Source organism: Heteronotia binoei, chromosome 14, assembly GCF_032191835.1.
Source record: "Heteronotia binoei isolate CCM8104 ecotype False Entrance Well chromosome 14, APGP_CSIRO_Hbin_v1, whole genome shotgun sequence".
Classification (NCBI taxonomy): Eukaryota; Metazoa; Chordata; class Lepidosauria; order Squamata; family Gekkonidae; genus Heteronotia; species Heteronotia binoei.
Genome location: NC_083236.1, coordinates 58,865,133 through 58,891,513, shown reverse-complemented (window position 1 = coordinate 58,891,513; position 26,381 = coordinate 58,865,133). Strand labels below are relative to the sequence as shown.

General features: G+C 44.9%; 1 protein-coding gene across 3 annotated transcripts in view; it reads right to left on the bottom strand.

The window, feature by feature from the left end:
- FTO (FTO alpha-ketoglutarate dependent dioxygenase) overlaps positions 1–26,381 on the bottom strand; it is a 427,953-nt gene that overhangs the window by 300,333 nt on the left and 101,239 nt on the right. For 2 of the 3 annotated variants that reach the window (XM_060253575.1, XM_060253577.1), the window contains exons 3-4: positions 20,143–20,803; positions 2,830–2,973 (exon numbers count right to left, since the gene is read on the bottom strand). In XM_060253575.1, coding sequence (XP_060109558.1) covers positions 2,830–2,973; positions 20,143–20,803 — 805 coding nt within the window. The remainder of the gene's footprint in view (positions 1–2,829; positions 2,974–20,142; positions 20,804–26,381) is intronic. The other variant, XM_060253576.1, reaches the window with a different exon arrangement.

Genomic DNA, 26,381 nt, shown 5'->3' with positions numbered 1-26,381 from the left:
CCCTTTCAAGGACTACCTCTGCCAGAGCTATGGCTGACCCAAGGCCATTCCAGCAGGTGCAAGTGGAGGATTGGGGAATCAAACCCGGTTCTCCCAGATAAGAGTTCGCACACTTAACCACTACACCAAACTGGCTCTCCGGCTTGGGGCTGGTCATGATGGAACAGGATCCATGGTAATTCAGACAGGTGGATTGGCTCCTCGACCCAGAGGAGACATGGCCAAACCAGAGAGCATCCATGAGACTTTTTTTCTCTATCCCCAATATAAAAAGACTGTAGATTTATATCCTGTCCTTCTCTCTGAATTAAGAGTCTCAGAACAGTCACAATCTCCTTTATCTTCTTCCCCCACAACAGACACTCTGTGAGGTGGGTGGGGCTGAAAGAGCTCTCACAGCAGCTACCCTTTCAAGGACAACTCTGCGAGAGTTATAGCTTACCCAAGGCCATTCCAGGAGTGCAAGTGGAGGAGTGGGGAATCAAATCCGGTTCTCCCAGATAAGAGTTTGCACACTTAACCACTACACCAAACTGGGTCCAGAGGCACATAAACCACCTCTCACACCAGGGAAATAGTGCCCTTTCCACACTTGCCATTCACTCCGGGTTTATACAAGGGCATTATGATACTGGCTGATTTGTTTTCAATTCCCTTCCTAATAAATCTCAGCATAGTGTTGGCCTTTTTTATTGCAATCGCACACTGTCTTGACATTTTCAGTGAGTTATCTACCACGACCCCAAGATCTCTCTCTTGGTCAGTCTCTGCCAGTTTACACCCCATCAACTTGTATTTATAGCTGTATAAATGCTTGTATTTATTTATAACTTCCGCTGGGGGAAGAAGAAAAAGAAGACGACTAGGACATTGGATTTACATTCCGCCCTCCACTCAGAGAGTGGCTCACAATCTCCTTTATCTTTCTCCCCCACAATAGACACCCTGTGAGGTGGGTGGGGCTGAGAGGCTCTCTTAGAAGCTGCCCTTTCAAGGACAAGCTGTGTGATAACTATAGCTGACCCCAGGCCATTCCAGCAGCTGCAAGTGGAGGAGTGGGGGAATCAATCCTGGTTCTCCCAGATAGGAGTCCGCGCACTTAACCACTACACCAAACTGGTTCTTAACAGAACAGATATGGGGGACCAATCATATATCATTAGCGCCTTTACCAAACCAGGCGTGTGACTTCATCGAGCAGAATGAAAAAACACCAGCAGGGCTTTTCTTGTGGCAGGATCTCCTTTGCATATTAGGCCACCCCTCCCTGATGTAGACAATCCTCCTGGAGCTTACAAGGCTCTTAGTGCAGGACCTACTGTAAGCTCCAAGAGGACTGATTACATCAGGAGTGTGTGACCTAATATGCAAAGGAGTTCCCGTCACAAAAAAAGCCCTGAACACCACTGAACATACATAGGTAGCTATGATTCAATCAAAACCTTTCCAAACAAAAACACAGCTTAAGTTGGAACACCTTAAGTTGGGGAGGGACGGTGGCTCAGTGGTAGAGCATCTGCTTGGGAAGCAGAAGGTCCCAGGTTCAATCCCCGGCATCTCCAAAAAAGGGTCCAGGCAAATAGGTGTGAAAAAACCTCAGCTTGAGACCCTGGAGAGCCGCTGCCAGTCTGAGAAGACAATACTGACTTTGATGGACCGAGGGTCTGATTCAGTATAAGGCAGCTTCATATGTTCATATGTTCACCCGAACGCACTTTGCCAAATAGAGGGGGGGGGGGGAGGGAGGAGGGAGAAAAATAGAAAATAGCAGGGGTGAAGGGGAAATGATTTATACTGCCACAAAATAATATGCAACATCCCATACTATGGAGCTCTGAAACAGTAGGCCCCTATAAAGTACTGGCCAGAATGAGTGATTTATGTATCCCAGTTGGGCGGGGGGGGGGGGGAGTTTTTAATGTGTTTTTCTGTTTCTATCTAAACATGATCAGGATGTTGTTATGGCATGGAAGTAAAATAATATTTTTCTGACCTGCTTCTTAAAAAGGCTTCCCAGCAGAGCATGAGCTGTAGTATATAATATTAATAACTACTTAGGGAATAGAAAATGAGCACGTTATTATGATGTTTAGTTTTTTTTTTTTTTAAAAAAACCCACCCGGATTTTAATGACTGAGGTTAAATACGCTGTATCACAACACATGCATCTCAATTAGCTACTTATCTCTGCTAGTACACAACTGCACACAAATCTAGGAATCCATACTCCTAGCAAGTTTGGTGTAGAGAGCCAGTTTGGTGTAGTGGTTAAGTCCGCGGACTCTTCTCTGGGAGACCCGGGTTTGATCACCTCCACTTGCAGCTGCTGGAATGGCCTTGGGTTAGATTGGGCAGGGATTCACACACACATTATTAATAAAACTTTACATATTTCTCCATTTGTCAGCTCATGAATCCTATCATTATTTCAATTCTAAAACGACAAACTCTAAATCTCTACAGCATTCATCTTATACTACCTACAAAAGATGATTAGTAGGGCTTTCAAGCCATGAGTAGAGAGGCGACCATATTTTTTTTTTCAAATTTCTTTTACTATCTTTTTTCAATAAGTCCATCTCTGCTATCTCAAGGAACTTCACAATTACCGTAGTTCTGGTTTCGTGGATGTCTCCTTCTTCCAAGCCTGAGTGTACAAAATTCTAGATGTATATACACGTTTCCGACCCTTATCTGTTATAGCTGACCTAATATTCAGTAGGAAAAATTCTGGTTTAAATAAAATTGAATTGTTGTACATTTGCTTTTCTGAATGTACTGGCTTTGGCAAAAATGGACATAACAGACCTCTTTCCCCTTAAATATTACCTAGCATGAAGTAGCAGTCTCCTGGGTGGAGAGGTACTGCCAACCCTGGCGTCTTGATGTCCCATGCTATTTTCAAGCCAACGTGCCAGACGGATGGGTCTCTACCATTTGCAGTATCTTCTTCAAGAACATCAGAGGCAGAATCTGGGAGAAAAAGAAAGAAAGAAAAGCAAACAATTCAGTTGGAAACATCCTTATTTGCAGAAGCTTTCCACTGAGTAATCCCTTTTCTTCACTTCAGCTTGTAGAGCTAACTTTCATTCATGAGACATGTGAATGCCGGATGTGCGTGGGGGATTCCCTTGTCTTGTATCATTATTTTACAATGCTGTATTTGAAAAGATAATATCTGGGGGCTCATGTTGTGTTTTCAGCTGTGATCTGCGTTACGTTCCTCTTCAAGACGAAACAGATTTTATATTGGAAAAGGAAGTTTCAAAGTTAAGCACCTAGAAGAGTCCTGCTGGATTAGACCAGTGGTCCATGTAATCCAGCATCTTGTTTCATGCACTGGCCATCCAGTTTCTCTGGATGTCCAACAACACGACACAGGGACCAAGCCCTTCATAAGAACATAAGAACAACTCTGCTGGATCAGACCAGTGCTCCATCTAGTCTAGCATCCTGTCTCACAGTGGCCAGCTAGTTCCTCTGGATGTCCAACAACAGGACACAGAGATGAAGGCCTTCATAAGGACGTAAGAGCCCTGCTGGATCAGACCAGCGGTCCACCTAGTCCATCATCCTGTTTCACGCACTGGTCAATCGGTTCCTCTGGAAGTCTAACAACAGGGCATAGACTCTGAGACCTTCCATTGATGTTAGGAGCTGTAGCTATTGCTTCACCTTAAGCTTCAGGTAGGTAATGTGACTTTTCCGTTATGCTGCTTGTAATGAGATCAGGACTTATTTTAAGATTTCTGTGCAGAGAGGTGGCTGAAGACTTCCTGGTTTGAGAAGTATTTGAGCCAGCTCCAATTCACCGATACCCACTTCAACTTGCCTTCTTCATCGTCACCATGCATGGAAAGTATGGGAAGATCTGGAACTGTTACGAGAGAGTTTGCAGCTGTTTTGTTTTGCTGGAAAAGGGCCTTCTAATGCTCAAACGGGCCCTCTGGAAGCACAAGAGGCTATCAAGAAGCACCAGCCATACGCCCCCATCATCTCCAAAAGTATCATAATTGGACAAATGAGCTTGCTTGTGTGCCACTGGAAAAACAGGTGTCAACGCAATATTTTTTCTGAAAACTTCATCCTTATTAATTTCCAACCAAAACATTTAAGAGCGGCAGGAGAGAAACAGATTTATAACTTTCATTATTTCATGCACACAGATGGACCAGCAATGACCTCCTGGCTTCTGAATATTCAAGTAATTCATCAAGCAAAGCTGACATAGTGTTGATATAGACCGGAGAAAGTGAAGTGCTTTTCTAGACAATTTTAAGAAAAATCAAAGAAGAATGGAGGTTTGGGGGGGGGGGGGGCTGGGTTTTTTTGAGAGGGGAGGAGTATCGAATTGGACCGCATTCTAGAGTTGTTTCGTCATGCCTGCAGCAAACAATATTTGTGTTTGGCATGGGGAAAGGACCTTCTTGGATCCTATGTATTCTATAAAGCAAAACACAAATAATAAAAGCAAAGAGTGAGGAGGGGGGGGGAAGCTCGGGGAAAAAACACATCCCACCCCAATCGATACTAACAGCTTTCGACGGCTATAATATTTTTATATCTCCTTTATGAAGAAAAGCGTAATTTAATCGTAAAATACAGAGCGCTCTCTGAAAACAGCAAACGCAGTGTGATTCTATCCCTTCCAAAGCGACATGCCCTGGACGTTATAAGGCAGACGTAACCTTTGCGGGTTAATTCTGCCTGTTAGCCAGCATACTCCATTCACACCAGCAGCTATACTGTTCATAACACGGCCCCAATAAACTATGGAACTACAATGACAGACAGCTGTTTCAATCAAAGCTACCTGGGGTTTCCTCCTAAATCAAGCACTTTTGGAATGTGCTTGCTAAAACAACTCTCTCTCTCTCTCTCTCTCTCTGAAGTGTGGTAATTTATTTTATTTTATTGCTTAAGCACACACAGTTCACATGCAGCTCCCAGACTGCCCATCCCGAAGTTCATAACTAATGCACTTTATAATTACCTGCAGCGATTGAAACTGATTACTCCCACTGTGATATTTTGGAAACAATAGGGAACAAGCTGCCACTTGCTTTTCAATGTCAGTTATTCAAAAGAGATTAAAAAAATGAGACACAGCATAAGGGGAGGCGAGGGGGTCTTCTCAACATCTGCGGTTGAATCTGCCAGCAGAACCTGTCCACAGGGTGGAGATTAAACATAAAAATTGGTGCGCTGCAAGGAGCGGCTGAGACCATGCCCGCTCTCGTTGAAACAACATTTCCTGTGTCTAGCATCTCCCCAAACTGGAAACAGTCCCCCCCCCCCCCCCGCAAGAACCTGTAAAGATCTTGTTGACACCAGGGTATTTTTCATAAGAACTTCCCAACATACAAATAGAGATGTAAAATTTCTGGAAATTCTGAAGCCATGGTGGTGGAGGAAACATTCCACCCCCACCCCCCAGAAAAAAAATGGAAATTTTCAGAAAAAAATGTGTGTGGGGGTGCAGTATTAGTACTCAGTTTGGTGTAGTGGTTAAGTGTGCGGACTCTTATCTGGGAGAACCGGGTTTGATTCCCCACTCCTCCACTTGCACCTGCTGGAATGGCCTTGGGTCAGCCATAGCTCTGGCAGAGGTTGTCCTTGAAAGGACAGCTGCTGTGAGAGTCCTCTCAGCCCCACCCACCTCACAGGGTGTCTGTTGTGGGGGAGGGAGATAAAGGAGATTGTGAGCCGCTCTGAGACTCTGAGATTCGGAGTGGAGGGCGAGATATAAATCCAATATCTTCTATCTTCTTCTTCTTCTACTCTTTGTTGTTTGGGGACCATAAAATTGGCTCAGCACAGAAGTATGATGTTTGATATATTAAAGTACAGTTCATTCAAACAATAATAACATACAAAATTTACTTTTTTTAATTTACTTTTTGTTACAAATGAATCTACTAGGCTCTGAAATGTATAAATCGTGAACCTCTTTTTGGCTGTTTATGACAACAGGCAAACAACAACGGCAACAATAAAACCCAAAAAATAAAACAATAAAAACCAAATAAACCATCAGCATAGCAAAACTAAGAACATTATCTTATCTCCTGTAATCCTTCTAGTTCTCCATATAACCAGGTGAGCGGACGGAAACAGATCCACGAGCTATATCAACAAGATGAAGCCACAAACAAAAAGGAAACTGGAACCTTTTTCCTTCTTTTGTGAAAACTGCAATGCCCGGAGAGACAGAAATTCATCTTTCACTTGCGTTTGAGAATTGCATCCTCCTTATTTTCTCAGTATTTGAATTGTATTCCAGCATTTATCTTCAGTGTACAGGAGTTGCAATGGTTTGATACTTTACATAGTCTTACTTAGAAGTATTTACGTTACATAGTTTTTAGAAATAATACTGGGAGGATTAGCTACATGAAGATCTTGTCATAAACTTGTTATTTATTACTGAAAAGAAAAATTCCATAATCCATTTTCCCCTCTTTTTCTGTGGGGGGGGGGGGGAACAGCCTCGGAAACCCCCCTCCAATTTTTCCATTTTTTCCACGGGCCCTCCCATCTCTACTTCAGAAATGATAAAAATCCAAAAGGCAGACTGCCAGAGACCATGTATTAATTTCCCAGTATTCTTATATGCTCCCAACTTTTATCGCTCCCTTTTTCAATCAGTTGGTCTCCCAATCTTCCTGCTAGCTCCACGCAAACTTCCCTATACCTGCTTCCAACTTCCCACATCACCCTTCCTTTCATTGCTTTCCTCATCTTTGTGAGTACCTACCCTCTGCCCCCCCATGGTGTCCTGCAATTTTAACCCGGTCTTTTTGTTCATTTTTCTGCAAACTTGAGTTTTTTTCTGGGTTTTCAGAAACCTCCATCACATCTCCATTTCCCCTTCCCCCTTGTGGATTTTTTTCCCCAAAGGTGCGATGGGGCCATCTTGGGGGGATCAGAAAACAACCTCCAATCCCAGTAATTAAAACTGGCCAGTTTCCTGTTGGAGAAGGTGAGGCTCCAGATACCTTCATCCCCAAGTTGTTTAGTTTTGTCTGTTTGTTTTTTAAAGATTAAAGAGAGTATCTTGAATTGAGCCTGCTACTGGAGAGCAAAACAAAAAGTATTCAGAAATGAGCACCTCGCCCCACTTTTCTTAGCTAAGCTTTGCTTGTAATCTGTATTCCCATGCTGGTTGGGCTTGCAAATTACTGTGGTTTGTATGTCCCATTTTGAAATTCCTTTGGCCCTTGTTTTTCTTTTCTATTATGCCAGTAGAGGTTATGTCTGTCTGTCAAGAGCAGAAATGAGCAATGACTGTCGCAAATTTTGTTAATCTTTGAGGCGCCACTGGACTCTTACTCTGTCATTTTCTTTTTAGTTTTAACGAAGTGTATTGATATTGCAGAAAACCAATGTAAAGATGCAGTTAATAAACAACAACATTGATACAGAGTGGAACATAATACAGAATGAAAAATACAATACCTAATTATGAAAGGGAGTCACTATATACCGGGGGTTGCCAAACTGCGGCTTGGTAGCCACATGTGGCTCTTTCATACAAATTATTTGGCTCTCGAAGCCCCCACCGCCCTGTCAGCTGGCTTGGGGAAGGCATTTAAAGTTACTTTCTTTCCACCTCCACCTCTCCCTATCGATTTACTTTCTTGCCACCTTTCTTACCACCCTTCCTGTCTTGCAGCTCTCAAGTATCTGATGTTTATTCTATGTGGCTATTACATTAAGCAAGTTTGGCCATCCCTGCTCTATAGAAGCTATAACAGGAGCTATAACTAGAAAAACAAAAAGTAGTAAAAGTCACAATTAAATCAGAAACAGTCTATTTCTTTAAGTAGAGTCACTGTGCTATCCCAGAATGGACAACACGCCAAGCGTAAAAATTGTGAACGTCTCAATAAATACATAAGTAGTTGAACAGATTAATTAACAGATTAATATGTAAACAGTCTGAAACACACTGATTTATATGGTTGAATTTCTGAAGCTGTGATGAATTCGGGGAAGGGGGACTCTTACTCTATCTTGTATATAAGATCTCATGGTATCTAAAATTGGGTCTAGATTTTGGTCATTCAGTAGATATCAGACAAATCCCAACTGCATGCTAAAGAATACAAAGATTATCAGCCACGCAAAGGACTACTGAACTGCCTCTGCATGCCACTTCAAAATTATATGTTACAATAATACAGGTTCTGATGTATAGACAAAGTATATACAAAAAAACCTGGAAATTGAAAGAGGAAGTCACTTGTGTTGATCCGTTCACAGAACTGTCTACAGCAGGGGCGGCCAACGGTAGCTCTCCAGATGTTTTTTACCTACAACTCCCATCAGCCCCAGCCATTAGCCATGCTGGCTGGGGCTGATGGGAGTTGTACGCAAAAAACATCTAGAGAGCTACCGTTGGCCACCCCTGGTCTACAGGGCTCAAGGAAACAGCATTTGTGAGAGAAACGGCTGAAGAAGGATCGAAACCGTGAGAAGTCCTAGAAGAACAGTCCCGCATTCTCTCTTTGGATGTTTGGATTCCTTTGCAACAATCTGCCACACTGGGGGTTTGGAGGAAAGACTGAAACAACACTGAGGCTATATTAGCACAATTGACTGTATTATGAATTGCATGGCATGGACATTTTGTTTCTGAACTCTGCTTGAACTTTGTGAGGAGAAGGAAAAGAAAAAGAAGAATTGCAGATTTATACCCATCCTTCTCTCTGTATCAGAAACTCAGAGCGGCTTACAATCTCCTTTATCTTCTCCACCCATAACAGGCACCCTGTGAGGTGGGTGGGGCTGAGAGGGCTCTCACTTCAAAATTATAGGTAGGTTTTGTTTTCTAACAAGACATTCGCTTAGCAGAAGATAGAGTCCTTGGAGTTTTGCACCCTTGGCAAGGGCCCTTATTTTGATTGGTCAGGCTCCTGCCTGGAAGGATAATTTCTCATGCTTTCTAAGGGTGGCATCTTTGCCCCCCGCTGCTACTGAAAGAGAAAGTCAATTCCAAACAGGTTGGATGCACTTACCGTTAACTGACCTTGCATCTATTTAAGCAGCAAACAGAAGGGATTACTGGTCAATTATCAATCTGCAATTGGTTTCTAAAAGTCATTCAAAGTGACACTGCCATAATTTTCTCACACACACACACCCCCCCATTATAACCACAATGAAAATTCAGCCAATCTGGGGTGAGGGTTTGTTTTTTTTGCTGGATTTTTTTTTGTCTGCATGTTTATTTAATAACAATTTCGAAAAGAATATATGTTGCGCTGAAAAAAAAGCCCCCCCCCCAAAGTATTACAGCCTTCAAAACAGATCGCTATTGCAGTCAATCACTGGTTTGTTAGACTGTTAAACATTAACTCGTCAACTAACAGATCCAGTTGTTTATTACTCTAAGATTTACACGGTCAAGTAAGCCTGAAGGGACAACGGGCCAAGAACAATACCAATCGAAAGAATCCACGGAGAGGAAAACGCTTTATCCACACCGAAACAGCCTATCCACATTTTTGGAGAAGAAGAACAACAACAAAAATGTGGAGTGCTATAGAATTTCTGCCTACCTGTTAATCTTTATCCATCTCGGCCCAATTTAGGGGATAAAGCCTTATATCGATTACAATGTCTGTCTTCAACTCTACCCCAAAGACATTTTTAGGGAGCTTGGAACAAATTAATTCAGAGTAGAGAGAGGAAAGTCAAAAGAGTAACCCTTGAAGACCAACCCGTTGATTGTGGCATAAGCTTTTGAGGAGTGAGAATCCATTCCGTTGGATGCTTGAAGCGTGACCCTTGTCAGACAATGGGCGGGGAGGATATTTAAAAAGTACGCAGTAAGGTCAAAAGGCCATGAAATACAAGTAGTATCCAGCTTGTGCTAAAAGTAAGCACAAATGTGTATGTTGGTGGAAAGTGCTGTCAAATCAAAGCTGACTTATGGCCCCCACCCTAGGTTTTCAAGGCAAGAGAAGAAGAAAGAGGAGGAGGAGAAGAAAGCTGCAGATTTATACCCCGCCCTTCCCTCTGAATCAGAGACTCAGAGCGGCTTACAATCTCCTATTTCTTCTCCCCCCACAACAGACACCCTGTGAGGTGGGTGGCGCCGAGAGGGCTCTCGCAGCAGCTGCCCTTGCAAGGACAACTCCTGCGTTAGCTATGCCTGACCCAAGGCCATTCCAGCAACTGTAAGTGGAGGAGTGGGGAATCAAACCCAGTTCTCCCAGATAAGAGTCTGAACGCTTAACCACTACACCAAACCCAATTCTCCCAGATAAGAGTCGGCCGCTTAACCACTACAGCAAACTGGCTCTCAAAGAGGTTTGCTGTTGCTTGCCTCTAAATAGCAATCCTGGATGTTTGTTAGTGGTCTCCCATCCAAGTACTAACCAGGGCCAACTCTGCTTAGTTTCTAAGATTCGGCAAGTTCAGGCTAGCCTGGGCCACTGAGTGCATATGAGATTAATACAATGCTCCTTCAAGATAGTGGAAATTAGAGAGAACCATTATATTATTTATGATGAGGCACGGAGAGATGGTGGCTTCAGGTAGTCGATTTTGACACCTCCACCTCTGCCACCTCTACGTCCACCTTACAATTGCTTCTTCTCTCCTCTCTTCCTCAGACATCTCAACGGAGCACAGGCAACTGTGCATGCCCAACAAAACTGCCTGAAGCTCTGTGAAGTTAGTGGGAGTTCAGAAAACCCTATCTGACGTCTGTGGCTTTCCATGGTGGGTTTACAGAAGTCCAGAGGAGCAAAAAGAAAAGTAACGTTAACTGACCTAAGTGATGGCAGGAGGATGGAGGAAGGGCCAAGGCTCAGTGGAAGAGCTTCTGCATTGCATGCAGAAGTTCCCAGGTTCAATTCCCGGTATCTCCAGTTGAGAGGACCAGGTAGTAAGCCAATTGAAAGGTCTCAGCCTAAGACCCCGGAGAGCAGCTGCCAGTCTGAGCAGACAATACTGACCTTGATGGAACAATGGTCTGATTCAGTATTAAAGGAGCTTCGTGTGTGTGTGTGTGTGTGTGCGCGCGCACGCATGGATGGATGTTGGCAGCCCCAGCTGGAATCACCTGTCAAGCCGTCAAACACAATTGTCCTAGATTTGCTAAGCTAACATTTATCATGAGCACAGAACCCCCTAGTGTGGCTCTTACATGTACTGTTTGGCTTTCAAAGCCCTCACCTCTCCACCAGCTGACTTGGAGAAGGCATTTGTGTCTCCAAACCGGCAGCTTGAAGAAGGCATTTAAAGTTAAAGTGGCTTTCTTTCCACCTCTCCCCTCCATCCTCCTATCAATTTTCCTCCCTCCCTCCCTCCCTCCATGTCTTGCAGCTCTCAAACATCTGACATTTATCCTGTGTGGCTCTTACATAAAGCAAATTTGGCCCTCCCCCTGGCCCGTTCCCAATCTAAATTGGCATGAATGCAGTCAAATTTCCCTGCATATTCTAAATTTCAATCCTTCTCAGTGAATATCGGCAACATTTGTGTCCCATTAATAGGAAAAGGCAACCCGGACCTCAGGAAAGACGTATTCAGACAGTAAGAAGTTCCGTTCACGCTGTGGGAGCATCAGTGCTGCTGAAGGGTTGGCTTACTCCAGAGAAGACCCCTGGTGGGACGCAACCATTTTGCACAGGCAGTCCAAATGGTGAATGGGGGGAATATCAAGTTCAGATTCCACGGTTCCAGTTCTCGAAGATTTACAGCCACGGAAGCCATAAGCTTAAGCAGACTAGCAAATTCCAACAGTCATGAAAGTCTGATGAAATAGGAGGCTGCCTCCAGGCCTTTAAGAGTCAGGTCATAAGGAATTGCACAAATCAATGTCAACAAGTTTAATTGGAGTCCAGTAGCACCGTTAAGACCAACACAATTTTATTCAGAATGTAAGCTTTCGTGTGTATGCACGAAGTGTGCATGCACACGAAAGCTTACATTCTGAATAAAACTTCGTTGGTCTTAAAGGTGCTACTGGACTCCAAGTTTGTTCTATTGCTTCAAGGCAACACGGCTGCCCACCTGGATCTACCAACCAGTTTAACTGCATGGCAAAATGCAAACCAGGAAGTTGGTGGTTGCTGCAGCTGTTTAGGGAACTGGCGCTACATGTTTTCAGCAGCAGGCTGCAACGGCCTTAAAGCTCAACATGACCCTCAAGACAATGCCCACAGAGACCTTGCAGAACCCTGTAATGTTGCAGCTGATGTCTGTCTATGGTCAAGGGTGGCCAAACTTGCTTAATGCAAGAGCCACAGAATAAACGTCAGATGTTTGACAGTCACAAGATGTGAATGTCAAATGTGGGTGGGAGGAAGGAAGGAAGGAAGGAAGGAAGGAAGGAAGGAAGGAAGGAAGGAAGGAAGGAAGGAAGGAAGGAAGGAAGGAAGGAAGGAAGGAAGGAAGGAAGGAAGGAAGGAAGATAGGTGGGGGAGGGAGGAGGGAGAGAGAAGAGAAAGGAAAGCAATTGCAACTTTTAAATGCTTTCTCCAAGCTGCCAGCTGGCTTGGCTTGGATATGTAATTTAAAGAGGGATATGTGATTTAAAGAGCAGTGGGGGCTTTGAGGGCCACACAATATGTGTGAAAGAGCCATGTGTGGCTCCCGAGCCACAGTTTGGCCACCCCTGGTCTATGTCTTGTAGCAACGTTCAAGGAATGCAGGAAGCCCATCTTGGCCATCCTGGATATCTGTCACATCAAATAGGGAGGTAGGGTGGATTCTGATGGATTCACAATGCACATATGTATGTGCTGCCAGGTCACAATCGACTTATGGTGACCTCAGCAAGGGGCTGTCAAGGCATGTAAGATGCCTTCTCACAGGTTCAATAGTTGCCCGAAGACCACACTCCACGGTCCCTGCTCTGCCATCGCTTCTGCCAATCAGAAGCCGGCAGCTTCTCTTGCAAAGAACCAGCATTCCTTGCGCAACATTAGCCCTCTCTTTAGCAACTGTCAGAACCCCAAGCAACCAATCAGTCTCTCTGTCAGATCTCAATGATTTGCACCTTCAGTTACAGCACTCCTGGGGCCAACCACACAACAGCTTCCAGAGAGCCAGTTTGGTGTAGCGGTTAAGTGCGTGGACTCTTATCTGGGAGAACCAAGTTTGATCCCCGCTTCTCCACTGGCAGCTGCTGGAATGGCCTTGGGTCAGCCATTGCTCTTGTAGAGTTGTCCTTGAGTGGGCAGCTTCTGGGAGAACTCCCGCAGCCCCGCCCACCTCACAGGGTGTCTGTTGTGGGGGAGGAAGGTAAAGGAGATTGTAAGCTGCTCTGAGACTCTGAAATTTAGAGTATAGGGTGGGATATAAATCCAGTATCATCATCATCAACTATTTTTGGAACATCTGAACTGGAATCATCGAGGGTGCATTTCACTCAGCTCAGTGGAAGAGCCTCTGATTTACTGCAGAAGGTCCCAGGTTCAGTCTTCAGTACCTCCAAGAAAGATCAGTAGGTGTGAAAGACCGCAGCTCAAGATCTGCCGCCAGACTGAGTACACAATGCTGACTTGAAGAACATAAGAGCATAAGAGAAGCCATGTTGGATCAGGCCAATGGTCCATCCAGCCCAACACTCTGTCAAAAAAACAAACAAACCAGGTTCCATCAGGAGGTCCACTAGTGAGGCCAGGACACTAGAAGTCCTCCCGCTCTTGCCCCCACAAGCACCAAGATTTTGATTGACCGAGGGTCAGATTCAGTTATCAGACAGCTTCAAGTGGGTGTGATGGAAGCCAAAGGCATTTTAATTCTTCTAGAAACATCTCTGTGGCTAGAACACTCCATCGCCAAATCTTAAAGCCGCCTATGAAGGAATGTCCTTTTGACCACATCACCATTTGCGGTGAGAGCTGTGAGGGAAGGATTCTGAGCCCACAGAGACAAGGCCTGCGATGACATTCTATTCAACGGCACTAATAGTTCCAGCTTAATCAACCTATTAGCAAGAAGCAACAGTTTCGGGAGGGGGAGGGAAATTCCCCTGGATTTGTAAAATGAACAGGGTTACCGCCACGTTCTGCAGAGTGGAGACAGACAAGGCAGCTATTGATCAAGCCGTGCCAAGTAAATTGGCAAACAAAGAAACTTTTGTAAAGGTTAATACTATCGCATAACACTGCGCCAAGAATACATTCTGCCAGGTGCGCTCCCCCGCCAGGAAGACGCTGAGCTTCTCCAACTCCCCACTGAAGTCCGGAGAAACCAAAGAGACACCAGCATTCATCCGGAGGCCCTCAGTACCGTGAAAAACCAAGTCCTTGTTTAGCAAAAAGGCACCTTTTTGGAGAAGGGAAATCCTTCGGCGAAGTAGAGAGTCTCCAGTTACGCGCCTTGCAGAGGACGGCAATTTACACAGGCATTAAAGTTCAAGCTTCTGAAATCATTAGGACAATATAGAAGCCGTTCACTTCTGAAGTGGTCTTTCCACAAGTGTAACTTCAGCTGCTCGGGCTACTTTCTCTCCCACGTGTACTCCAAGGGCATGTCTCCAACCGTGCCCCTCACTGTATTGGATTTTCGCCTCCCAGTATCTCGGAACTAATCTCGGGATGAGGCACATGCCACATTGGCTGCTTGCAAAAAAAAAAATCAGAACAAAAAATTACTCACACGGCCTGTTCGACGTAGTGGTTAAGTGTGTGGCAGAGACTGATCAAGAGAGAGATCTTGGAGTCGTGGTAGATAACTCACTGAAAATGTCAAGACAGTGTGCGATTGCAATAAAAAAGGCCAACGCCATGCTGGGAATTATTAGGAAGGGAATTGAAAACAAATCAGCCAGTATCATAATGCCCCTGTATAAATCGATGCTGCGGTCTCATTTGGAATACTGTGTGCAATTCTGGTCACCGCACCTCAAAAAGGATATTATAGCATTGGAAAAAGTGCAGAAAAGGGCAACTAGAATGATTAAAAGTTTGGAACACTTTCCCTATGAAGAAAGGCTAAAACGCTTGAGGCTCTTTAGCTTGGAGAAACGTCGACTGCAGGGTGACATGATAGAGGTTTACAAGATTATGCATGGGATGGAAAAGGTAGAGAAAGAAGTACTTTTCTCCCTTTCTCACAATACAAGAACTTGTGGGCATTCAATGAAATTGCTGAGCAGTCGGGTTAGAACGGATAAAAGGAGGTACTTCTTCACCCAAAGGGTGATTAACATGTGGAATTCACTGCCACAGGAGGTGGTGGCGGCTACAAGCATAGCCAACTTCAAGAGGGGGTTAGATTAAAAATATGGAGCAGAGGTCCATCAGTGGTTATTAGCCACAGTGTGTATATATGTGTGTATGTGTGTGTGTGGCCACTGTGTGATACAGAGTGTTGGACTGGATGGGCCATTGGCCTGATCCAACAGAGCTTCTCTTATGTTCTTCTGTGACAGAGAGTGTTGGACTGGATGGGCCATTGGCCTGATCCAACATGGCTTCTCTTATGTGAAACAGAGTGTTGGACTGGATGGGCCATTGGTCTGATCCAACATGGCTTCTCTTGTGTTCTTCTGTGACACAGAGTGTTGGACTGGATGGGCCATTGGCCTGATCCAACATGGCTTCTCTTATGTTCAGACAGGAAAATCCAAGAGTTAAATGATTATGCAATACCCAAGAATGTGCGGCTCCTACCAACATCAGAAGTTGCGTCTCATTGGCCTACATAACAGCATTTGGATCCAAGTCGAGAGCCAGGTAGCTTCCACAGTCCCAAGCTATTGTTGGAAGGAACATGATACAAGCGTAAATAAGCTGTGAGGCTACTTCAGGCTCATAACACTTACCCAAAAAATTGACAGTCACACTACACTCCATTGCTGTAAATATCGCAGAGCTTTTCTTGAGTATATTTAAAGATCTTTGTGAGATGGAACCACTCTATTTGGAAGTACCACCTCTTCCTTCATGAACACTTGGGGCAGCTCCAATCAACTCCACAGGGTTCTCTCTTTGTCCAAGCTTGGTGGTGGAAAACGCCATTAAGTTGCAGTTGATTTATGGTGACCCTGCTGAGTTTTCAGGGCAAAAGACTATCTATGGAGGTCCAAGGTTACTGCCACTGCAAGGGCCACCTTTTTCCATCTGAGGCAGGTCCAAAAGTTGGTCCCCTACCTTACCCCCCATGATTTAGCCACAGCGATTCATGCAACAGTCACCTCCAGATTAGACTATTGCAGGGGTGGACAACGGTAGCTCTCCAGATGTTTTTTGCCTACAACTCCCATCAGTTCCAGTCAGCATGACCAATGGCTGGGGCCGATGGGAGTTGTAGGCAAAAAACATCTGGAGAGCTACCGTTGGCCACCCCTGGACTATTGTAACTCTCTCTTCGTGGGGCTTCCCTTGACCCTGCTCCGGAAACTCCAGAGAGTGAAGAATGTAGCAGTCCAGTTATTACCATCGAGGCCTATATGGGCGTGGATGCATCCGGTGCTGTGCAAACTGCACTGGCTACCCCTCAAGTACCAGATCTGCTTCAAGGTGTTGGTTCATGCCTTTAAGGCCCTTTATGGTGTGAGGCCTGCATATCTTCAGGATCACCTCTCCCCTTACGAGCCCCACCCCCCCCCCCCGGGCTCTGAGATCAGTTACACAACATCTTCTTCTGATCCCTGGTCCTAAGGATGCCCAACTGGCTTCAACAAGGGTCAGGGCTTTTTCAGTCTGGGCCCCTACCTGGTGGAATGAGCTCCTGCTGGGATCCAGGTCCTGCAGGACTTATCTAAGTTTTGTAGGCCCTGCAAGACAGAGCTCTTCCGCCAGGCTTTTACTTGATCCAGCAGGTGTCCTCTGAAGTCTTTGCCTCCCCTATCACCCTACTATCTAGGTGCTCAAGTTGTGCCAATTATGTAGATTATGGTCTTTCGATTAATTTGACTTCTCTGTATTTATGATATTGCTTAAATATGATGTTCTTCATTTAATGTTGCTGCAATGTTCTACTGTTGTAAGCCACCCTGGTCCCGCTTGCGGAATAGGGTGGGGTATAAATCGAAAAATTAAAATTAAATTAAATAAGAGCTGCTTTGCCATTGCCTACCTCTTTGTAATGACCCTGGACTTCTTTATTGGTCTCTTATCGATTAAACTTTCCCTATGAAGAAAGGTTAAAACTCTTGGGAGTTCTTAAGCTTGGAGAAATGTTGATTGTGGGGTGACATGATAGAGGTTTACAAGATTATGGATGGGATAGAGAAGGTAGAGAAAGAAGTACTTTTTTCCCTTTCTCATAATACAAGAACTCGTGGGCATTCAATGAAATTGCTCAGCAGTCGGGTTAGAACAGATAAAAGGAAGTACTTCTTCACCCAAAGGGTGATTAACACATGAAATTCACTGCCACAGGAGGTGGTGGCAGCTACAAGCATAGACAGCTTCAAGAGGGGACTGGATAAGCATATGGAGCAGAGGTCCATCAGTTGCTATTAGCCACAGCATATTGTTGGAACTCTGTCTGGGGCAGTGATGCTCTGTATTCTTGGTGCTTTGGGGGGGGGGGGGCAACAGTGGGAGGGCTTCTAGTGTCCTAGCCCCACTGGTGGACTTCCTGTTGGTACTTGGGTTTTTTGGCCACTGTGTGACACAGAGTGTTGGACTGGATGGGCCATTGGCCTGATCCAACATGGCTTCTCTTATGTTCGTATAACAATCCAAGTACTAAGCAAGACTGACTGTGTTCAGCTTCCAGGATCTGACTATCCAGTCTTGGGTTTCATTGAGTTTGGTCAGTCACTGCTATCAGGAAGTTACCTATCATTAATACCTTCAGAAAGAGGAATTGCTGAAGACACATTTGAGAGCATTTAAACGTTGATAAAGACTGGTTCTTTTACCTTGCTGTTGATTTTTTTTTAAAAAAAATTGTGTGTGGAGGGGTACTCCTGGAAATCATGGTTGACTTCAGATGACCCCCTATGCTTGAACATTCAGAGAGGCGGCTTCTATTGCCTGCCCCTGTGTCCTCATCCTGGTATTCCCTGGAGCTCTCCCATCCAAGTACTTGCCCGAGTCAAACCCTGCTTAGCTTCCAAGATCTGATGAGATCTGGCTTGCCTGGGCTATCCAGGTCAGGGACCTTGTCAGTACATTTTTAGCGGTACGGATTTTTTTTTTTAAATCTCTCTGGAAGCCATTTTGTTAGAGGAAAACTGGATTAAAAGTACTGCATATTTATTAGAAAACAGCAGTATGACAAAAAAAAAAAACCTGATAAAAAGAATGTAAATTCTACCAGACTGTACATGATAAAATAGTGTAGCGGTTAGAATGTTGGGACTGGAATCTGATAGGCCTGTGTTCAGAACTTGCCTTTGCCATGAGGTTTGCTGGCTGAGGGGATCCGATACTTTCTCTCAAAATAATCTGCCTCACAAAGTTGCTCTAAGGAGAAAGTGAGAGAAAGGAGAACTGAGTATGCCATGCTCAGCTCCTTGGAGAGCGCCAGAATAAAAATGTACCAGACAGACAGACAGACCCCTACCTTACGGGACTGGGTTCTGTAGGGCGTAGATTCAGATTTCCACTTGAGCATGGACAGAGTGCCAAGCAGGCCGGAGGATGAGCAGATTGCCTTCCTCCTGTCTGACGCTCATTCTGATGTTTCATCTAAGATTGCCCGTTTCTGTTATGTTGCTCAGTTGGAAAGGAGGGAAATTGAGAGTGTAAATCTTGGTTATGAGTTTTAACAATATGTGCAATAGTTGGCGTCAGGAATTTTGTGTAAGAGGTGATGGGTTTGTTTTTATGATTTTGTTTTTGTTTGTATTAAGCTGGTCGGATGACCGTGAATAAAGTACTACAGAATTGCACTAATCCTGATCATAGAACTCATTTGCACTATTTTGACTTAAAGTACATAGTGCCTTTTCTCTCTATTCTAGGCCTGAAGTGGTCTCAGGAACAAAGGACAATGGCTTCCATTAGAAGTCTTTGCTAAGCATACTAGATATGAAAGAATCTTCTTTAGCAAAAAGCCTGTTATCATCATTTGTTCTGTAAACATCCTTTGGTGGAGAGTAACCTATCTTTTCTACCTCCGGGAGCTTCCGGGAGCCTATCTCTCGGAGAAGGTCAGCGCAGAAGCTCTGCTCTTAATGAGGCGGGCCTACACTGAAGACAAACAGGGAAGGTGAGAAAACCACAGATATGGGGTACGGAGAAATGCTGTGTGGGGGTCCTGATTAGGATGATATCAATTCATCTCTCGCTTCTAAGTTGGGATATGGGATTTATTTGACCAATGAATGTAATCAGGATGTCAAAGGCGAAGACCGGTGTAGCCAATCGGTAAGTTGGCCTTTGTTTACAGGAAGGTATAAGAAGTTGTGACTATGGAGGAGAATTTTGAAGGAGAACGGAGGAAGGGGGTGAAGAGATTATTTTCTTCTTCCCACATTAATGTGGAAAAAAATTAAAAAATTGGCACATTCTCTTTTTGCACCTCTATAGTGGAGTCCTTTGTTTTGGTGAAAAAGGGACTCTGCCTAAATACAACAGTTCCAAAGTTCAGTGTTAGTCAAAGGACATGACAAATGAACAAGAATAGACAAGAATTCACGTAATGCTTCTGGAAACACCCTGGTAGATTTTCTACCAAGCTGGGGTAGCGTATCATTTGCAAAAGGAGAATAGTGTTAAAGCCAGGACGGCACTGGAACAAGAGCATATTTGACAAATCGGCCCAATAAAGAGAAAGATGTCAAACCACAATAAAACAGTATAGAGTTCTGGAAATGGGTACCTGTGGGAACCTGGGAAAAGAGAGATTTGACAGATTTTGTTTTCTTGGCTCCTGATCAGCAGGTTAATTATAGTAACTGTTCAGTCCACTCAAAGTTCTCCTGATAAGAGACCAGCTGCAGCTAACATAGCTTGGCTTACAGAGTCCCCCCACTTCTCTCCATGGCCCCCTCATACTCAGGAAAATAGAAACAAAAATACCTGTTCACACACGAAAAACACCATTTTGCATACAACAACGCAAAGATGTTGACATGTTGCAAATGTAAGCCGGAAGAAAGATTGCCCCACTTGTGTGAGCACACAGCAAGATGCGAGACAACTTAAAGGGAGGGGGTAGAGAGAACTTGGAGAGCGATTTTATCATTCACTGTCCCCCCTTTCCACGTTTACCCACCTCTGCAGCTATAACTGTAGACAGCTACCGTTGACCTTTCAACCAGATTTTCATCATGGTGCCAGCTCACGGCCATTTTCCCCATTCCAAAATAAGGCTCTTGTTTCAAGAATGGCATTTGTTGGGGATCCATATAATTTAACAACGTCAAGTTGTAGGATGATCTCTCTTTCAAATCGCTATAGTCATTCTTCGGGACATGAGGACAGCTTTGATCTCGTAAAGCCGATCCTGTCGCAGTAATCGAAGGAGCGTTATCCGGAGGCCTATCGGTGACAGCGCAATCTTCAGTTTCTTTTGTCTCAGTCAACTTTTGCTCTTGCAAAGCCCAGGTCGTTTCTCTGTGCATGTAGTCATTAAGTTTGATTAATGCTTTACAAGCTTGGGATATTTCTGGATGGGAATAATTTATTTCATAACTTTCCATGGGCCAGGGGACAGTAAATAACCTCGTGTTCAAATATTTGTAAGTACATCCTGGATTTCCAATTAAAATTCGAGACACTGGGGTAAAAAAATCTTTCCCTTTGATCCTTACGAGGTCCCGGAAGAAACAGTCGAATTTTCGCAAAGTCAAAAATGCTTCCTGAACCCCCTCATGGATATCTTTAGGTATCTTCTCGGCACTTCTGAGGATAAGTTTGGAATAGTCTTTCCTCCACTAAAAAAAACAAAAACATTTTTTAAATACTAGATATATAGTTGGATATTAATATTCATATAATAGAATAAATACCACATGCCATTCACCCCCTCCCCACAACCCCCCACCAAAATCAGCAGCCAGAGCTAATTTTGCCTTGAAATTTATACACAATAGCTATCTGTCTAGTGCACCCTTCCCCTAAAGACCACTGAATGACATATGTGGATTTCCCGTTTCTCTTTAATCTTCACAACAACCCTGGAAGGTCTGAGAGAATAAGAGCGTGACTGGTCTAAGACAACCAAGTGAGTTCCACCAAGGTATCCTGTATCACAGGAGCCCCATGGTGCAGAGTGGTAAGCTGCAGTACTGCAGTTCAAGCTCTGCTCACGACCTGAGTTGATCCTGGCAGAATCTAGGTTCAGGTAGCCAACTCAAGGTTGACTCTGCCTTCCATCCTTCCGGGGTCGGTAAAATGAATACCAGTTTGCTGGGGGCAAAGTGTAGATGACTGGGGAAGGCAATGGCGAACCACCCCATAAAAAGTCTGCCGTGAAAACATCGTAATGTGACATCACTCCAGAGTTGGAAATGACTGCTGCTTGCATAGGGGACTACCTTTATCCTGTATCATAGTGTGACAGAGAAACCACTATGACAGAATGATCTCTATTATACAAGATCAAGACGGGTAGCCGTGTTAGTTGGCTGTAGCAGTGGAAAAGAGTAAGTATTCGTTAGCATCTTAAAGACTAACCAAATTTGTTGAAGGGAGGAGTTTTTGTGAATCACTGCTCACTTAATAAACAAGCAGCGACTCACGAAAGCTTCTCCCTTGTCACAGATTATTTAAGGTGCTTTGGACTTCTGCTCTTTTCTACTCTGTTAGGCTGAAATGGTTGTCCACCTGTTACTTAAGAACTTCTACCTTCTCTTTTTGGGTTGTCAGGTCTCCCTGGCTACCACTGGGGGACGGGGGCATACAGTAGCTAGCTACAGGTTGAAAAACTCCCAGAATATGAGGGGGCATGGAGTCTGGGAAGGACATGAGCTCAGTGGGGTACAATGTCATACAGGTCACCCCCCCCCCCCAAAAAAATGCCCATCTTCTCCAGAAGAACTCATCTCTATAGTCTGGAGAGGCACTATAACTCTGGGGATCCTCAGACCCCAACTGGAGGCTGGCATCCCCATTCCCCAACCACCACCCCCCCCCGCCATCACTGGTTCATCTATTTAAACACCATGAACATATGAAGCTGCCTTTTACTGAATCAGACCCTCTGTCCATCAAAGTCAGTACTGTCTACTCAGACCAGCAGCGGCTCTCCAGGGTCTCAAGCTAAGGTTTTTCACACCTATTTGCCTGGACCCTTTTTAGTTGGAGATGCCGGGGATTGAACCTGGGACCTTCTGCTTACCAAGCGGAGGCTCTACCGCTGAGCCACCATCCCTCCCCAAACATTCCACGGAATGCACACGAACATTCTGACTGCTTAAGAGCAGCCTGTCATCAAATGCTGTTGGCAGGCACAGGACGGGCTTCGTGAAGTAAAATCTCAGAACTAGCCTTTGGGTAGGAAAGGTTCCCTATTGCTTGCAGAAAAATAGATAAAACTCTGCTGAGTAAACACAGGAGCCCAATTACATATAATGCTCAGGGGGCGGGGGTGTTAAATTGTGATTACATCCTTCCTTAGATATATAATTGAACTGCACAAAAATCATTGCCAGAGGCATACAGGTTAAAGCCACAGCCCTGGGAAGGGTTAAATCTAATGTGAAGTTTAGCCCTCCCTCCCCACAAACCGGTTCACTATCAGAAACAGGGTCATTTGGAATACTGTGAACAATTCTGGTCACCGCACCTCAAAAAAGATACTATAGCATTGGAAAAAGTCCAGAAAATGGCAACTAGAATGATCAGGGGTTGGAACACTTTCCCTATGAAGAAAGGTTAGAATGCTTGGGGCTCTTTCAGCTTGGAGAAACGTCGACTGAGGGGTGACAGGATAGAGGTTTACAAGATTATGCACAGGCTAGCGAAGGCAGAGGAAGAAGTACTTTTCTCCCTTGCTCACAATACGAGAATTCTTGGACATTCAATAAAATTGCTGAGCAGTCAGGTTATAACTGATAAAAGGAAGTCCTTCTTCACCCAAAGGGTGATTAACACATGGAATTTACTGCCACAGGAGGTGGCGGCGGCTACAATCATAGATAGCTTCAAGAGGGGATTGGATAAACATATGGAGCAGAGGTCCATCAGTGGCTATTAGCCACAGCATATTGTTGGAACTCTGTCTGAGGCAGTGATGCTCTGTATTCTTGGTGCTTGGGGGGCACAGTGGGTGGGCTTCTACTGTCCTGGCCTGACTGATGGACCTCCTGATGGCTCCTGTTTTTTTTTTTTGAGGGGGGGGCACTGGATGGGCCATTAGCCTGATCCAACATGGCTTCTATGTTCTTATGTCTACTGCAGTGTGTATGGGGGGGGGAGGGTAAATTATCTACACTATGCGTTTTTTCATATGGGGTCTTAAAGCTGTCGCATGGAAATATTTCCTGCCAAGGCAAGTATCCGGGGGGAAGAGTTAACCCACTCGTTCTCAAGTGCTACGTACCGCTCCAGACAGCTCCCTCCATGTGGTTGCTTTGGGCCGTGAAATTGCCCATCTAGAGATCTGACTGAGATGTTTGGCCTTAAAAAGGGGGTGTGAGCAGCTCTGGGAAGAGGGCAGAGGGGGCTGAGCTACTAATGGCCTGCAATCCAAACATGTATCAGGCCTGCCCCATAACCCCTAGTCCATGTGGATCTTCACCAAGAGCGGGTAGTAAAAGCCACCTTGTGGCAGAGAGTTGCAGGAATCCATCCCAAATAACGGGACAAACAAAAGAAGATGCCATAAAAAAGAAAGAAAGAAAACTGGCAAAAAAAGAGAGAGAGAGACCCTACCATTCGACAACCAAGAAGAAACATGTCAGGCTTGTTCAAAGGCAGTAATATTTCACCGCCCTGTTAAAACTGGGAGCTAATGCGTTCCACATTTTAATGCCAGTCTAATGAGAGGCATGTTACCTTTTGGCTTGTGAACTAAAGATTACATGCTTTGAAAGTGTTTTATCAATATATCTTAAATGGTGTCTGTGGGGTTTCTCCTCTTAAAAAAGAACCCTAAATATTTTTACGCCCCTTCAAACAAAAAAAAAAAATCACACTTTGGTATCTCAGAAGGAAAATCAGGAAATGGAAACACATTTCCAACACATCATCTGAGAATACCGTTCCGTTGTCTTTAATTCTCCAGCCAGTCATCCTTCTATGTCCGACACAAGGAAAGCATTAAGAGATCAGAAGAGAAAGAAAGGGGGAAGGTGGTAGGGAGAGACTGTGGGACTCGTACTGGACACTTTTACTGATTTAAAGACCAAGAAACTTGTGTATTTCTTGCTGCCTCTCTGACAGCCGATATGAAAGGTCACCTCATTCTTCCAGCAGATAAAAGGAACCCCACAACCGGACACTTCCTCAGAGCGCACAAAACATTTCATGCTTCATTTTAAAACATGTCCATTATCCACCCCCCACCCCCACCCCACCCCCATGAACAGAATTCAGCGTTCTCTTGTCGACTTGAAGGCTCTGCAACATACTTTCAGCAACCTACAAATCACGCCCTCCGTTTTGCAGAGCTGAGAGGACCTCGTCGCTCAAACGATGACAGCGAGCCATGAACCAAGTGCGGCGATCTCCGGAGAAGCAATCTGACGACCGCGTTACAAGATGATAACATCTGACTCAAGGGCGTGGTTCAGGGGTAGAGCATCCACTTGGCGTGCTGCAGAAGTTCCCCGGTTCAATCCCTGGCATCGCCAGCTAAAAGCACCGGGCGGTAGATGATGTGAAGGACATCTGCCTGAGACCGCAGAGAGCCATTGCCAATCTGAGTAGACAAGACTGACTTCAATAGACCAAGATTTAGTATAAGGCAGCTTCATGTATAACCAGGAGTGGAATTCTAGCAGGAGCTCCTCTGCATATTAGGCCACACACCCCTGATGTAGCCAATCCTCCAAGGGCTTATGGGGTTCTTTTTTGTAAGCTCTTGGAGCATTGGCTACATCAGGGGTGCGTGGCCAAATATGCAAAGAAGCTCCTGCTAGAATTCCACCCCTGTTGTGTGATCCACGGGGTATATCGGGGTGGAATTCTAGCAGGAGCTCCTCTGCATATTAGGCCACACACCCCTGATGTAGCCAATCCTCCAAGAGCTTACAGGGCTCTTTTTTGTAAGCTCTTGGAGGATTGGCTACATCAGGGGTGCGTGGCCAAATATGCAAAGAAGCTCCTGCTAGAATTCCACCCCTGTTGTGTGATCCACGGGGTATATCGGGGTGGAATTCTAGCAGGAGCTCCTCTGCATATTAGGCCACACACCCCTGATGTAGCCAATCCTCCAAGAGCTTACAGGGCTCTTTTTTGTAAGCTCTTGGAGGATTGGCTACATCAGGGGTGCGTGGCCTAATATGCAAAGGAGCTCCTGCTGGAATTCCACCCCTGTGTATAGCAATGCTCGTTGGTGCATTAGGTTCCTGTTGTGGTTTTACATCACCAGCTGTCTGAAAAAGGGAGCTCGGAGTGTCAACAGCTTATACTTTGAAACTCTTGGTCCCTAAGGTGCTAGTGAATTCAAACCTAACAAGGCTGGTCTCAGACAGACACGCCCTCCTTTGACATTACCTTCTTCACGTTTCTTTAAGCTGACCTTTCTGCCAAACTCCCCAAACCATACAAAATAGGAGAGAGCAAACAGATCAGTTACCTGTTATAAAACGCATGCCTCTCGACTGTTAGCTTAAGGCAGGGGTGTCAAACTCATTTGTTATGAGGGCCGGATCTGACATAGATGAGACCTTGTCAGGCCAGGCCTTGTGTGTCATAAAATGTATTTGATGGTCTTAAAGGTGCTTTCTTTGTATTTCTCCCATGGGATCCAGGGAACTGGGCAAAGGAAGCTCTGGCTCTTTCCCTCACTCCGCAGGGGACCAGGTGGGGGAGGAGCCTCAACCAATGGAGAAAATCAAGGTTCTGCTTTGTAGCTCCTGTGCAATTGAGCAAGCCTGGCAAAGCAAGCTGAGATGCAGAAGGAAGCAAAAGAGAGGGAGAAGGAAGGCTATAACAGCCAGTTGCTCAGGGGCCTGATAGGAGCATGTTTGATACCCCTGGCTTAAAGATTATCTCTATAGATTATATATCCTTACAGACAGTGTTTTTTTTTTTTTTGGTAGCAGGAACGTCTTTGCATATTAGGCCACACCCCCTGATGTAGCCAATCCTCCTGGAGCTTACAGTAGGCCCTGTACTAAGAGTCCTGTAAGCTCTTACAGGATTGGCTACATCAGGGGTGTGTGGCCTAATATGCAAAGGAGTTTCTGCTACAAAAAAAGCCCTGCTTATAGATAACACAAGATGACCAAGAGGGTTAGGGGGTTGGGAGCACCCACCCTATGAGGACAGGTTGAAGGCCAACGCCATGCTGGGAATTATTAGGAAGGGAACTGAAAACAAATCAGCCAGTATCATAATGCCCCT